Source organism: Corvus kubaryi, unplaced genomic scaffold (assembly GCF_017639235.1).
Source record: "Corvus kubaryi isolate FWS band 111438036 unplaced genomic scaffold, C.kubaryi_AGA036_p1.0 76, whole genome shotgun sequence".
NCBI lineage: Eukaryota > Metazoa > Chordata > Aves > Passeriformes > Corvidae > Corvus > Corvus kubaryi.
The window spans coordinates 10,049,915-10,065,487 of NW_024582063.1; the positions used below are offsets into that span (position 1 = coordinate 10,049,915).

The 15,573-nt window shown below is 41.7% G+C and overlaps 1 protein-coding gene across 3 annotated transcripts in view; it reads right to left on the reverse strand.

Annotated features, from left to right (window-relative positions):
• Positions 1-1,226, reverse strand: part of SYT14 (synaptotagmin 14) — an 88,757-nt gene extending 87,531 nt beyond the window's left edge. For all 3 annotated transcript variants that reach the window (XM_042051486.1, XM_042051484.1, XM_042051483.1), the window contains exon 1: positions 1,124-1,226. In XM_042051486.1, the coding sequence (XP_041907420.1) occupies positions 1,124-1,136 (13 nt within the window). In that variant the 5' untranslated portion in view covers positions 1,137-1,226. The remainder of the gene's footprint in view (positions 1-1,123) is intronic.
• Positions 1,227-15,573: the final 14,347 nt, after the last annotated feature.

Here is a 15,573-nt window from a genome sequence, read left to right on the forward strand (position 1 = left end):
AGCAGAGAAGCATCCCACATGCGAAGCAAACCAGAACAGTTTGTTTCCCACACACACACACACTGTTTTCCTAAATCCTTTAAGTTATAACAACAGATGCTTTCAGAAAGAAACACCTCGGCCGAGCAAGCTGCATACCTTAGGTCCTTGTCTGCCTAGAAATAAAGTTCTGTTTGGTTTGGTTTTTTTTTTTAAAGGCTTTCTAACGAGGTGTAAAATTACTCGCAGAGTCGAGAGGAGAGGTTTCAAAGCAAAGCTCAGAAGCCCTGCCTTTGAAGATGAGCATCTCCAAACAAACCCAACAAGTGTCTAGTACATCTCGCTCCTTTGTTGTTGTTGTTTCTAAGTCATGACTAGAAAGATCTGCGGACAGCAGCTCCGGTGCCGCCTGTTAGCTCCCAGGAACCGGCGGAGAGCAGGGAGCATCCCTCGCCTGGGGACTCAGTTTTCAGAGACTCCGGGGCCAGGAGAGTGACAACGAGTTTTAGAGCAGTTGGCAAAGTCCCTGCGGCGAGGGTGGGCACGGCTGCGCACCTCCGGCACCGACACTCCCGGCCCGGGTGCGGGGGGCCCCGGCGGTCCGGGACCCGGCGGCGGGCAGGGGCGGCAGAGCCCGGCCCGGGGGGCTGCGCCGCCCGCCTCCGCCTCCCCGCCGTCCCGAGCAAGGGCGGCTCACGGCACGGGAGGATGGATGGCTCCGTCCTCCTCGGGTCCCCTCCGCGGCGCCCGGCATCCCCGGGGCAAGCGGCGGCGGAGGAGGAGGAGGAGGAAGGATGCCGGCCACCGTGCCAGGGGTTTATTTACCCCGCCCGGCTCCTGGGCACGGAGACGGGAGGAGGGAGCACCACACTCACCTCTCCCCCGTCATCAAAGAGCCCTAGCACCGTAGCCCCCGCAGCCGGGCCGAGGGGGACGGGGAGCAGAGGAGGCGCTCCCCCGCCGCCCTCCTCGGCTGGGGTCCCGCTCGGCTTCGGTGCGCCCCCACCTCCCGCCGCGGTGGGAGCCCTCCCTCCCCCCGGAGCCGCCCCTCTCCCCGTGCCCGGGGGAGGAGAGGGAGAGGAGGGGGCTGGGGGAGGGGAGCGGTTCGGGGCGACAGAGAGGAGCCCGTTATTGGCCTACTTACCATCAATCGCCATGATCCCCGGCGGGGTGGGCCGTACCAAGCGGAGGGAGCGCACGCAGGAGAGGCGCTGCCGGGCGCCGCGGCTGCCAGGCGGGAGCGGCGGGAGGGGAGCGGGGCGGGGCCGGGGCGCGTCACTCCCCCCGCCCCCGCCGCCGCCGCCGCCCGGCCCCGCCCGGCCCCGCCCGCCGCGGGCAGCCCTCAGCCGGCAGCCCTCAGCGTCCTACGGCCGGGGCCGAAGGGTGCTCGCCGAGGGAAGCTCCGCCGCTTTCCACGGGTCTCTTCCCTGCGTTTCCTTCCCAAAGCGAGTGGCTGAAATAAAACCCAAAGCTCTGAGGGCACGAAGTGTCAGCAAAGCCGTGCTTCACAAAATACCCTGAGCTGGAAGGAACCCAAAAGGATCATCGAGTCCGAGTCCTGGCCCTGCACAAGACACACCAAGAGTCAAACCATGTGCCTGAGAGCATTGTCCAAAAGCTTTCTGAGCTCTGCCAGGCTTCGTGCTGTGACCACTGCTCTGGGGAACCCGTGCCAGTGCCCAACCAGCCTCCGGGTGAAAAGCCTTTTCCTGATAACCAACCTAAACCTCCCCTGACAGCTTCAGGCTACTCCCTTGGGTCCTGTCACTGGGCACCACAAGGAAGACACCACTGCCTGCCCCTCCTCTTCCCCTCACGAGGGAACTGTAGACTGCAATGAGGTCTTCCCTCAGTCTCCTCCAGGCTGAACAGACCAAGTGACCTCAGCCACTCACAGGTTTATGATAAAACCGGCTTGGTTCATTAAATTAACTAATTACATCCATAACTGCACAAAACTGCTTGTGGCAACTCTAGTACTGCCTCTACAGATTGTCTTTTCCAGGATTCTTTTCCCTTTCTTTTAAAATACCATGCTGAAACTGTCCCTGGGAGATAAAATTAAAGGAAATGGATTCTCCCGCTCTATTCCACTCTCATGAGAACACATCTAGAATACCACATCCAGCTCTGGGGCCACCAACATAAGAAGGCTGGGGACTTGTTGGAGCAGGTCAAGAGGTGTTGGAACCTCTGTTGCTACTCCTTCCTCTGTCCCATCTGCCAGTTAAGATTTTTTTTAAGGTTCTTCCTCTCCCTTCCATGCCTTTTCCTCAGCTCTCTTGCACTTGTACCAGCCTCTCTTTCCCTAGAGTTCTGTAGTTGTTGTCCCAGCCAGGACATCCTTCTACAATCTCTTCCTTGCCTGCCAGAAGTGGCAAAAGGATCATCACAGTGAGCAAAGAGGACAGGGTTTTGCGAGGCCCTGCAGCATTTACCACAAGGATCCAGAAGGACATCTGAGCCAAACCATGCATGGCTCCTGCTACTAAGAGGGAAAATAGCCAAGCAGATTGCTTGTATTATGGATTTCATATTGTAATCTTTTACAGGATGTAGGATGTACATAAAACTCTGTTATTGTCACAGAAAGTCCTGCTAGCATTTGGAGCTATAAAGAAACACATTACTACATGCAAACAGGTTTTTCATTCATGTGTAGACTGGCCAAACATAGGAAAATTTTCACAAGATGGTAAGGAGGAATACCTTTCGTACCAGTATCATCTTTCTGCCAAATGTTTAGTCACCGTTCAAATCCTGGAAGCATTAATCCCCTTCAGCCTTACAGCCTTCAGAAATCTTTTGTCATATAGAAAAATCAATGTGTTTTCTCAAATTTGTTCTTCACCTCAGGAAAAAAAAACCTTAAAAGTGAGGCACTTAAAAGCACAGTCAGCCTGAGCAAAATGGCCGTCTTAAAAAACACAAGTCCCAAATGACAGACATATGTCCAGACCAGAACCAACTGTAAAAAAGACCTTAAAAGAGAAAATGTCAGCAGAGCTTAATGGCAAATATATTTCTCTGTACCGGCACTGACATTTACCTCAAATACCCCAATGATTTTCTGTTCTTCCTCTTCCTTCCATGCCTTTTCCTCAGCTCTCTTGCTCCTGAAAAGTGTTCCAGCCCTGAAGCTTTCGTTACAATTTTTGTTGATGGCCATCTTTCGGATGATATTACTGTATTGAGTACAGGGAGGAAGATTCCTGTGGGATCAAGTACATAGCTGGAGTTATTATTCTTCTCTGCTCTGATTTTTATTTCTCCCCCCACTTTTGGCAGCATCCCCAGTATGAAGGAACTACCAGTCAGATGTCATCAAATCTTTCCAGGGCACAGACATCCACCCATACAGAATCCAGCATATAGTTTTTGAGATGTGTAAAAAGTCATCCAAAATTTTTGGAGAGCCTCACATGTCATCACGATTCCATGATTCATGTATGCAATTACCATAATGGGATGCAGAAGTTCATGTCATTGGGCAAACTCTTTCTGAGGGTGAGAAATGAACCTATGTTTGTGAATTAGTTACACTGTTATTGTAACTCTTGGTATGGGGTTTTGGTTTTCAAAACACAAAAGAAACACATAATTTCCACAAAAGTAATGAAAGCTCGGTTTGGAAAAACAGTTTCAGGACAAACATGATTCCACATCAACAAAGAGATTGTGTGAAAAGTATGTGTAAGGAACCAAAACATGACTTTTTGGAGCTATGCTGAATCAAATCTGTTCTATTTGTGCTTAAGTTTCACAAGTACATGTTTAAAATTTCTAAGCTTTATTCAAACAGCAGATACTCCTGCCCACCACCATAACAGTCTCATTTTTTTCAGTGTTGCCAGGAGGGAGAAATCTTGAACAAACTTCCAAAATTCAACTATTTTAGTTTTGTTCCTGTGGTGTAATCGAGACTGTGTAAGCCATAGCTTCATCCGTTCCCTGCACGAAAGGAATGGAGCACAGCTAGTCAGACTGGATGTCTCAGAAGCTTTCTACTGAATCCAGTGGGCAATTCATTCTGCTGGAAGCATTTACATGTGATCCCATAAGTATGCCCTTTGCAGAATAGCACAGCTGCACACAAACATGACTACAGCTTAACTCCAGACCTTAAGTAAAGGTGATAGATCCATAGTGTACAAACAATTTACAGGTTATCAAGAGCTCCCTGTCAAAGGGAAGAACCTATTGTGACAACAGGTTTGCTGACAGCAATACAACTATCTGACAGATACAGGATAAATTTAATCCCATGAGCCCTAAACTTTTCAACAAACTACCTACACAGGAGAAACTTCTCCCACTGTACTGATGTGGAGCCTCTTTGTCAATTAAAACCAAAAGCTGCTGGAAACTTTGGCATGAGTGCCCTAGGAGGAGAAATAAATTAAATCCATTAAATCCATTTAAGGCATGATCCTTGCCAAACCTTTTTGGATTTTCTCTTCCACTTTAGCCATAATCTTAGTGTTAAACCAGATAGAATGTAGGAGTCTGTGCTTCATGAAAACTTAGAATATTTGAAAACCATAACATGTATGAATGAAAAGACTAACTGAAGGGTTAGAAAACACAGACTATCAGTAACCAGAAAGGCTGAAGGCCTAGATTAGTAATCTGCTAATTAAGGTGCCAGACAGATAAGCTATCTATAATTGTCATGATGTGAACCAAGTGAGTTCCCGATTGAACATACAGTGGAAGAAAATTTCCAACAGCTGGATGTAAATTTTCCAGTGGAATGTTGCCATTCTATTCAGCTGTTGGTACCCTGCAGAAACACAGTGATTTCACTGAAATGCTATTGGGGAAGGGGGCGAAATATCCAAGGTCTTGCATTTCAGAAAAAAACTTTTAATATCAAGACTTTTTCCTTCATATTATATTGCAACATAATAATGACATTAAAATGAAGCATCTTGATTTTATCAATATAAAATCTTTCAGTTAGAAAACTCAGTCTTTTGTTGAAATTTCACTTAACGGAAAAACTGTGTGTGTGCAGCCACATCTCCCTGTGTATTTTTCCCTTTGTTGTTGTATTTCAATCACGAAAGAACAGATTTTTAAAGAAGGGATCAAAACTCCCACAAAACTGAAAATCTGGGGTTTTGACCAGGAGCCTTAAAAAGGTCCCAGCAAGAAGCACAATGATGTGCAACTCCAGGGTGTTCTCTCCTTGCAGATTATTTATAGGAATGCAAAAAACCTGATGCAGCAATGTTGAAGTGAAGAGACAAATAGACAAACTCAAAATCTCTAAACCATAATGCTGAAGTTAAAACACAACCTCTGAAACATCGTCAAGAAAGATCTCCAAAGATATTATTACTCCAGCAGATGAAAAGATGGTTAAGAATTATAATACAGTGCTGTGTCCCAACTGATTTGGGATATCAGTTTACAACTTCCCGTAAGGACTTTTGGCAGCAATTTCGTGAACACTGCCAATCAGATTTGCAATCAGATTAGTTTCACATGCACAGTGTTCTTTATTAGGACATTAAATACCTGACCTTTCAATATTAAAGTTTGCATTATCAAGTTTTTTGGCACTAAGTAGATAACCTGTGACTCTTAGCTTCTCATAGTTTTTGAAAGCTATGGAAGACAGCCTGAACCCTCTGGAACTGCAGAGCTACATGTGGTAAGAGTGATATACCAGATACACTCAAGTCTCCACTTTTTGGAAAAGAATCATAAACCTGACTCTTGAAGCAAATGATTTGGCCAAATAATACTCAGTGTGTAACTTCATATTCATGAATAAATGATTGAGAAACTGGAAAATAGTGTTTCCAGCAGCACTTTCCTTCTGCCAAATTTGGGACTCCACAAGGTCAAATTTCCAACTGGGATACAGTTGGAAAAGGTCCTATGAGCTAAATCAAAATGGAAAGATTTTTGTTCAGATTCACATTGTTAATCCATGGGTAATGCATCTGCTACAGAAATAAAAATTGAAAACATAAACAAAAATGTGATTTTTGATGCCTAATCATCCTAGTGGATGTTCAGTTAGCTTCAGATAGCTGTAAGTTATATGCAAACTTCAGAGGTAGATGAATAACATAATGACTCTTGCTGGTGCACTCATAAAAATCTTAACTGGCTCAAGCAACCAAAGTTAACATTATTCCACTCTGTTGTGTTGCACTGTTCCAAAACAAAAACCTCATGAAAATACAGCAAGGACTATTAAATGCAATTCCAAAGAAATATGCCGATCAACGAGCCCTTGTGCTCACACAAACTACAGAAATGATGAACCAAAACTGGGCAAAAAGTCATATGCCAAATTCTCGCACAATCCATTCAGACATGCCAGCTTTTCCATGAGAAGCTGAACTAATGAAGAGGGTGTCCTGCAGATGTACTTCTGTACCACTTGTCTTCATCCCTCTCTAGTAGGACTTCTCTAGCTTATCCCCTTGATACCCTCTGCTACATTCCCAGTGCCAACAGGACACGTTGCAATTATTCCAGAGCTTTGCACAGCCTGTTTGAACAGCTGAGAAGCTGCCAAATGAAAGGTACAAATGATGAATTGTCATAATTGCTTCATTCTCCTGACCTTTTCTTCAATGAGGGCACTAGTTTCATTCTCTTTCTACTACACAGAGGTTAGTCTCCATTAAACTGGAAGGAACCTAATTATTTATGGGATCTTGATGAACTTGACCAACTGCTCCTAAGCTGAGGCTTCCCTCAACTTTCACAGGTAGAATCATTTGACAAAGAGAACATGTTCACATAAGCCTAGATTGCTTGGGAAATCACATTAGAAATCTCAAAGCCCAGCAAATGGCCTTCACAACCCTAGCAAAATATAAAAAATGAACCATTCAGCTACACTTAAAAAACAAAGCATACATTTTAATGCAAATTAACAAAAAAAAAACCCCTGTGCTCTTTCAAAGACAGGTATCACATACAAATATCCCAACACACAAATGGATGGGGATTATTATGTTTTCTTACCAAAGAGCTCTGTGAACATCTAGTTAGAGAAGCCATAGTATAAAATAGTGATATGAAAACAGGCACATACATAGTATTAACAACCAGCCATTCAGAAAGCCACCCCCATTTTTTCAATGGAAAAAATCTTCTTCATCAAAAAGCCATCGAAGGTAATACCATGGAACATAATCAAATTCAATCTCCATTATTCACACTTAAAATATTAAAAGGGGATTGAAAGATATGATCCAGTTCTCCTGAAGGGCTATTTTTAGAAAGAACAAGGTCCTGGATGCTAACAGAGCCTATTGGCCTGGTTCATGCCAGCATAAAATGAATGACCTTGCTTGTCACAACCTCATCTGATAGAGGGGAGAGGCTGCAAATGGTGTGAACAGAGACTGAGCTGCAACAAGCTGTAAAACCACAGCACAAATAGAGTCAGAGTTAAAGCTGTCACGGTGTTGGTTATTAAAACATTTAAATCTCAGATTGCTTGAACGGTACAGAAGTTTTTCTGTCAGGGTGTTCTTAAAGCTGGTTGCTCACCAACTGGCACTGAGAATCCGAGAGTGGGAGAGATTCTCTTCCCTGTGGCCCAGACAGCTCGGAAAAGTGGTGCCTGCATAGGTGGTGGTGTCAGCACAGGGAGTTAATCGTGCTGCCAAGGAAAGGGAAGTGATAAGAGATTCACAAGGTGGTTTACAGCGTTAGTTACCCACTGCATGTGTGCCAGTCCTGGTTTATTGACTAGCTCTGGCCAGACCTACCCACAGTTGCTGTTCTTGGCTAACCTTGACAAAGTCATTCCTGTTGCCATGAAACAGCTTCCTTCGCTCTCACTCTTCATCTCCCTCTAATTGCCTTTAGTGCACTCTCTGATTCTGTGCTTTGCTTCTCTGCCCTCCCACCTGTAACCTGGTTCGCTCAAGGCACTGCTCCTGGATTGCACTGAGTACTTTTGTGTAGCTGCTCTGCATGTAAAGGAGGCAAAACTGATCTCTGTAGAGGAGGGCAACAGTGTCTAGCAACAAAAGAAAGTGCTTTAACAAACACTGTCCCCTTAGCAACGGGAAAAGGCTGTAGCTGCAGCCCGATCTCTTAGGGTCTCTCTGGAACAAAATGGTATCCTTAACCATTCCTGCTGGGAGGCTTGTGCTAAGTATATAATCTGCATTTCATTTCTCTCTAATTAAGGTGACTTATTTTGTATATGTTCCTGCATAGCTGAGAGCTCAAGCCTGTGGAGTACTCGTTACTTCCTTTCCCACTGAACTTAGTCCCCAGGAGCAGTATTGTAAAAATATTTTTAAAAGTAAGATGGGTTCAAGAGGTTGCATCCATCTAATTTCACATTTCTTTTTACCAATAAAAGCTTTAGCCTGCCTTTTAATTATTTCAAATATTTCAGTCATACAGCAACATATGATCTATTCTGATTTTTGGACTTAGCAGAGCTGTTCTTAATGCTGTTTCTGAACATACATTCTGTTCTTACTTTTAAAATAACTACCAGAATATGTCATTCATTCTTATGGCACCACAAATACTCTATTGATGCATTAATGACATTTCTGAATCTAAAGAAAAATTTTTACTAAAAATGTATGAGACCTGCAAAACTGTTAAAATCACTGTTAAATGCAGGAACCTACTTAAATACATTTTTTGATTTACATTTCTATTGCCTTATTAAAAAGCTTCCTTCCATGAAAAAAAATCAAATTATATGTAAACTGGAAGTATAGCGCTGATTCTTTTAAAGGTTGCTCTTTTATACAACTACATCAAGATTAAGAATACTGCAGAAGAACTGTAGAATCACGAAGTTAAAGCGTTATTTGTATTAAGTACTCAGTCGTAATCTACATTTTTATGGTAATTAATAAAAAGCTACTGAATTAGTTCATTAAAACCATTTTATATTTGCTAGCTAAAGCATGTGATTTTGAAAATGGCTCAACTTCCAGTCTGGAATTTAGCTGTTATTTAGCAGAAACTTTCACAAAGATTTCTGGAATACAAATATAAATGGGGAACTTCACAGAGGCAGAAATTATTGAAGAAAAAAAAAAAAGAAAACTTGGTAACAAACTAAATTGAGCTTAGTTGGCACTCAAGTATATAAAACAAACTGTTTTAAAGCCAATCAACCTGCTTTCTCCTTCTCTAAGACTCAGCTTCTTCCATTAGAAGAAATAAAGTGATATATATTCCAGTCTGACCTCCTTAATTCCCTCAATTATCATACTGATCTTACTGATACCCCATGGTAATAAAGGATTTGAATACTGCAAACTTACATTTAAATGAGGAGGTTGTCCATGGAGAAATATCTTCTGTCCTAGAAGAGCAGATAAGTAAACATGATTCCCTCCAGGGCATGATGGCACTAGAGCAGGATTGGTTTGGTAGGGGAAGGATGAGTTGTTTTTGTAGTGTAGGGAACCATATGAAGGGGCAGTAAGGTATTAGTCACATGGCTTTAAAACCTCTATTTCTGTTTGGTGTGAGTTTGACTTAGTCATAAACTTGCTTCAGCTATCTGAATGTTTTTCCCAAAAAGATGTATCTTAACTTCTCTGCTCTGCAAAAAGCAGACGTATTAAAATAAAACTGTTTTATTTCAGATGTATTAAATGACCATCTAGTATTCACATCTTTTCTAAAAGAGGTAGATACACAAGTACCTTTGGGGAAAAAATGTAATGGAAAATTCAAAATGTATGTGAAAAATATTCACAAACCCACCACAAAAGTTCAAAAATATTTACCCTAAATCCCAGGTTACTCAGCTGGATTTATCATTATAATATTGTTAAAACTGTGAGGCAACAGCTGTCTGGAATGGTGCTTTCTAACTTTCTACCTTCTATGTCCCTTTCCAATATTAAACTTACGTTTCATTCTTTCCAGCTACATGTTACCTGCGTCTGGAACCCCTCCACTGCTGATCCCAATCTACACAATTACTTTGCCTTGGCAGTTCTTGTTGGCTCCCAGAAATGTTTTCAGTCCAAGTGAAAGCTGTATTCTCCACCACCATTTTCTTTGCCAATTCTCCCAAAGTCATTGGTCCTTGTTGCTGGTCATCATCTGTGTGCTCCTTTCCCTCTCCTCTACACGCACTTTTGCCCTTGGTAGGTCATTCTTTGGCTCTGTGTTCCATTTGAACCTGCTCCCAATATTCTTCCAACTGCAACCTATGTGACTTTCCAAAAGAGAAAAGTACTTCACTGGAATTATATCATCATTGTTTAGGACATGATCTGGCCCTCCTTTAAGTTACTTAATGAGATTAATCACCTGTTGCATAATAGAACATTTTAGTCAAAGAGAAATCAAGTTCCTTTGGTTACATCTTCATTGTATCAATCCACACAATACTATTGCAAGGTAAGGAAATGAAGCTTCCTTTATTTTAAAGGTAAATAACAGTGATATAGAAGCTGTAACCACATTGCTCAGTAAAAACAGGACCAGGGACCATCCCGTGTCTCTGGGGTCAGTTGGCACAGTCTCCACACTGTGCATGGTCCTGAGTTCTTTTTTTGTCTCATGAACTGCTTCTGTAGTCCTGTGATATCATTACTGTATCCATGATTTTTTTTCCCTACTCAGAATGCCTCAAATATTGTAAGAGCTACATACAGTCCATCTGAGTGTGTATTCGTGGCATTTATTGATCTGTGGGTAGGTGCTGCATACCATTGGGCAGGTTATGAAGGTACAAGAGGTAGTTAAGGGTGAAAAGTCTGCTGGGAATGTGTTGGAGAACTATACAGGTTACAGGGACACGGTATGGGTTTCTCTGTACCACCCAGTGGCAATGTTGGTGTGACAAATGTCTTACAAGCATTTTATGAGGCTAAGAATCAGTATTCCCTGAAGCACAGCCCTGTGTTTATTGGGTGGGCTAGGTGTACTATGTTCACTTTGCCCAGCCATGAATAGTCAGTGGAGTAGATTTTTCTTACACTAATTAAATGATGTAAAGTTACACATTGCAAGTTGTATTTCAGGGTAGAGGTAACACAATGATACTGATACCAGGAAATTCAGAACCTGGAAGATGACACCATTGGAAGACAATTTGGCTTTGTTAATTCTCTCTGTGGAAAAGTTGCTTCCATAAGCCATCAGGGAATTTATTTTCAAACAGATGTCATATTCAGCAATGTTTTTCTGGTGGCTGAGTTCCCTTGGGTTAGTATTTTTTAATGAAAAATGTGCTGGTATTTCTGTTACATGTCTCTAGCCTAAAGTATGGTTCGAAGCAAGTACTTACTCATTTAGCTGTTAAAGTCGATAAGATTCACAATTCATGAACTATGAATTAATAAACAAACCGAATTAATGAACTTACACAAATTCATAGACTTACATTAAATGAACTACTTTGCAGGCTGTAAGAGGCGATGGCATATGGGGCCTGACGTTGCATGGAAACACTGCCACTAAACTCTAACTTAACGTTGCTATCCGACACTGACCAACAGAATTCCAGCACATTCAGTCTAGCAGACCAGTGCCATCACTTAATCCATCCAAATGCCTAGTCCTACTAGACCTTTGCCTTGGCACAGAGCACAGTTCTCTTAGGTGAGGCAAACCTGCTCAAGGCTAGACAGCCAGCATTCACATGGAAGGCTTTTGCTGCCATGATGCACAGCCAACAGAGCTTAGAGCTTACATTCTGACAACATGATGAGTTACAAACCACAAAATATTCTTGGTTGATAAAAAGAGCAGTATGTAGCTAGGGTACCTGATGGTTATTGAACTACAAAAGCAGTGAGGGATTTTTCTCTTCTCATCCTCCCTCACTTATAAAACATGCCCATTAGGATTATTTCTTCCCATTGTCACCAGCTTTATAAAATTACCCTGCTTTGTTGTCTCAGCATACTAAAACTTCAGCTCATTGGAGGCAATGCTGTTGCACCAAATGAGAATTAGGAAATTAACTGTCTTTTGCAATAGTGACACAACAGAAGACAAATGACCACAACAAAATCACGGCATAGCGTCCTGCGACTCAATTAACTTTTCCTTGGAATGAGAGGAACATGCTGTCCTGTTTCAAAAATAACAGTGTGCTTGGTTGTGAGCCAGAGTCAGTGATAAATACATTTCTGATTACAGTCAGCAACTTAATTTACAAGCATCTGATTAGAAGGAAAAAAAACACCAAAAAACAATCTTTCAGAAAATATAGTGATATAAACAAGACAAGTGTGATCTAGTGCACTGAGCACAAGGCTGGAGTCATAAGACTTGGTGTTCCCACTGCTGCCACTAATCTGCTGTCTGACCATGAGCAAGACATTGGATGTCTCTATCTCAGTTTCTTTGAGCTGGTAATTAGCTCTCTGTGGGCATGCCTTAGAGATCAAGCCTTCAACTATGATCTATGGATAAAACATCCTGTTTATAAAGAAAAAGGTTCCAGAATTTTAAGGATAGGTTTCCACTTTCAACAGTTGAAAGTCCTTAACTGCATTATACCTTGTCTGCAGGTATTTATACTGGGGAATTTTAGCAGAATTATATGCCCACATGATATGATTAAGGCCACAGGAGTAAACCAGCTTTATGCAGAGTAAGATCCATGTTGTACATGTCTCATTCACAGGCTTTGCCACAAAGTATACTGGTCTCCTAAAGGTCTGCATTTGCTCTGAGCCAGCATATTACAGCTGTATCAGATGAGCCAGATCAGAAAAATGGATATCATTTATCTTCCAAGTTAATGATCAGACATTTATATTTAAAGATAATATACTGTTCTGTGCCCCAAATGACCAGCAGCATGTGATTGAACAGAGAGTGTGCAATTACGTGCTGATGTTCAGGAGGCAGAGAATAGTCCTGAGTGACTCCAGTGATAAATGTCTCATTGTACTGAAAACTACACTGAGCTGTAACATTAAAGTTAACTGCTAACCCTCTAAAACTCTCTGCTTCTGGAAAGCAAATAAACATTTGCCATTGCTGCCTGTGAATGACCATACAGCCTTTTTACTAATGACTCTAAGGGGTGAGCCTTTCAGCACACATTATTTTGGTTGCCCAACTTTAACTATATCGGCTAGTTTTCAATTGACTATACCGTAGTCAAATTTAAAACATTTGCCCAAAATTTTCCATCTTTAGCCTCAGCTTTAAAAGTAACATTTTGTAAAGTTTGGACAAAACTTTTGCTGTTTGTGAGAGCATGCTTAGGGTAAAAGATCATTTCAATTAAGTTAACTTATTAATGCTTACATTTCCGGTATCTATTGGCTGTATTACTTTCTTGGTTCAGTGTTAGGAGTTGTAACATGTCAAAGTTTAAATCCAACCCACTTTTGTGGTTCCCTGGAAGTCACAGCAAAACTTTTTTTTAGGTGTTTACTTATACAGCTGATAAAGGAAAATTAAAAATAAAGCTTATGGTTTGTTTTACAATTGTTTGCTGGAACAGTTTTTCATGAGTTATCTTTCCAAATTTTCTCGATTCTAAAACAAATTTTTAAATGTTATTGGAAAAGATTTTTTTTTAATGTTTTGGGTACTAAAGAGACAAGGAGAGAGAGAAAAAAAGCCACGCTTCACTTTCATATGTGCATAAATTAAGATCATAAAGCAAAAAAAATTCAAAGGATCTGACTTTCAAGCTTTCAGATACATTATCCCATCTGGCTTACATTTTGCCCAGAGAAAGAGATTCTGCTCCCTGGGGACAGGGAGAGAAGAACACTTAGGAAGCATGTTCAGCAGAGTCTAACCAGGCTTTGACCTGTGAAGCTGTGCTTCTACACTGATCCATGGTGACAGTACAAAAGACTGCGTGGGAAGCAAGAGGAGGCGTATGGTTTATGAATCCATGCCAGTGCCATTCCATTGGCAAAATCCCCTCGTGGGGAAGGGAAGCTGTTGCAGAAGCTCCTTCATGCTGAAGGCTGCAGCTGTGTGCATGGAGTACTTATGCTAATTTTGCCCAACCTGGGAAAAGATCGGGGGTGGCTTCATCACCGACACAGCATAACTCTGCTGAACACTCTCATTTGTGCTCGGGGCAGTGATCAGAATTAAGCTCTGAAAACTGAATCTATTAATATGAGTGGGGAAATAATCAGTTTCTTTTCTACCACAAAATTTGGAGATATCTGAGTTTTTCCACTGTGTTTTAAGGTCCTGTTGCCATAGTAGGCATAGAAGTTCTGAACAATGAGCTGCTGTTCAAGGAAGGGACTGAGGAGTTACAGAACAGCAGTTCAAAAAAGGACACAAAGGCAATTACAGAAGCTGCAGAGAAATGAAATGATTTTTCTTTTATCACAATGCTTGCCATTTCTGTTTTGACACTGGTGGCACAAGAATAAATGCCAAGAAAAGAAATTTAATCTACACTCAAAGAAATTATTTTTAAAAGACAGATCAAACCATACTCTCAATACATGGTGACAGTGTTCTCAAAAACAAGGACTGCTTCATGTAAAAATAGTCATGGATTAGACCTACCTTCCTCCTGAATTTTATCTTAAGATCAGTATTCTTTAGAGCTACTACAACTTACATTATTTTCATCTAAAAAGGAAAAAGATATTCTGGTTTTTATTTACCTGATACTCAGTTCTTTTGGAGGTAATTAATGCACACAACAGGATAATGCATCTTTAGATACTGCTTTCTTTTTAATCTTCTGTTACATAGCTTTCTAGAGTTAATTTCTGTGCCTGGCAAGCTGAGAGAAATTGCTGTTATGGGACCCTTTTACAGCTTGGGAAGACAAAGTTAACAAACTTATAATTTCCAAGTACTTACACAGGGAGCCCATTTGCCAAAGAATTACATAATGCTCCGTTTGACTGCAGTGACTCTTAACAAAATGTATTTTATAGACAGTAGTGCACTTCTAAGGCCCAGGCCAAAAGATCTTTTTCATCCATTGCTCATTAAAATGTTGAATCTTTGATAGAAACAGGATGGGATCTTTGCTATAAAACAATGTAAAAATGTACATAGGCTTGATTCTGGACATATTCCATTTTGCATCACTGAAGGTAAATCCGTTTTGCAAATGCAGGAGGATGAAAATGCCTTTATATTTCTGCCCACACCCACCTTAACTTACTGCTGCTAATAGAGAGGCTATTGCAAACATTGGGATTTGTCATATAAGAACAAAAACCTCCTGGATCTCTGGGGTGGGAACTACAGTAACAATTATCAGCTTCCAATCTGTGTTCTCGTGAATTGATGCGGTGACACATATTTGCATTTCCCTGATAGCAAATGATAGGGCATGCTAATAGCTATTTTAATAGCTTAACAATTATTTAAATTAAGGTTAACCCTAATTACATTTTCTATTAAATCCAGGCAGTGATTTCCCCACCTCCAGTGGAAAGAACTACATGGTGAGGCTTACATGCACAGAAGGGTCTCCCAAGCTTTCTCATGCCAGTTCCTGGTGGGGAAGGAAGCTCTGGCTCTTGAGTTCTTGTCTCTTTCCCTTGAAAGAAAGGAAGATGAAGAATCAGAAAGCATCAGGATAAGAACTGTCCTGAAGCAATGATATTTAGCTTTGCTGACCCTCTTTGGCCTGAGAACCCTCCGGATATATCCGCCTGA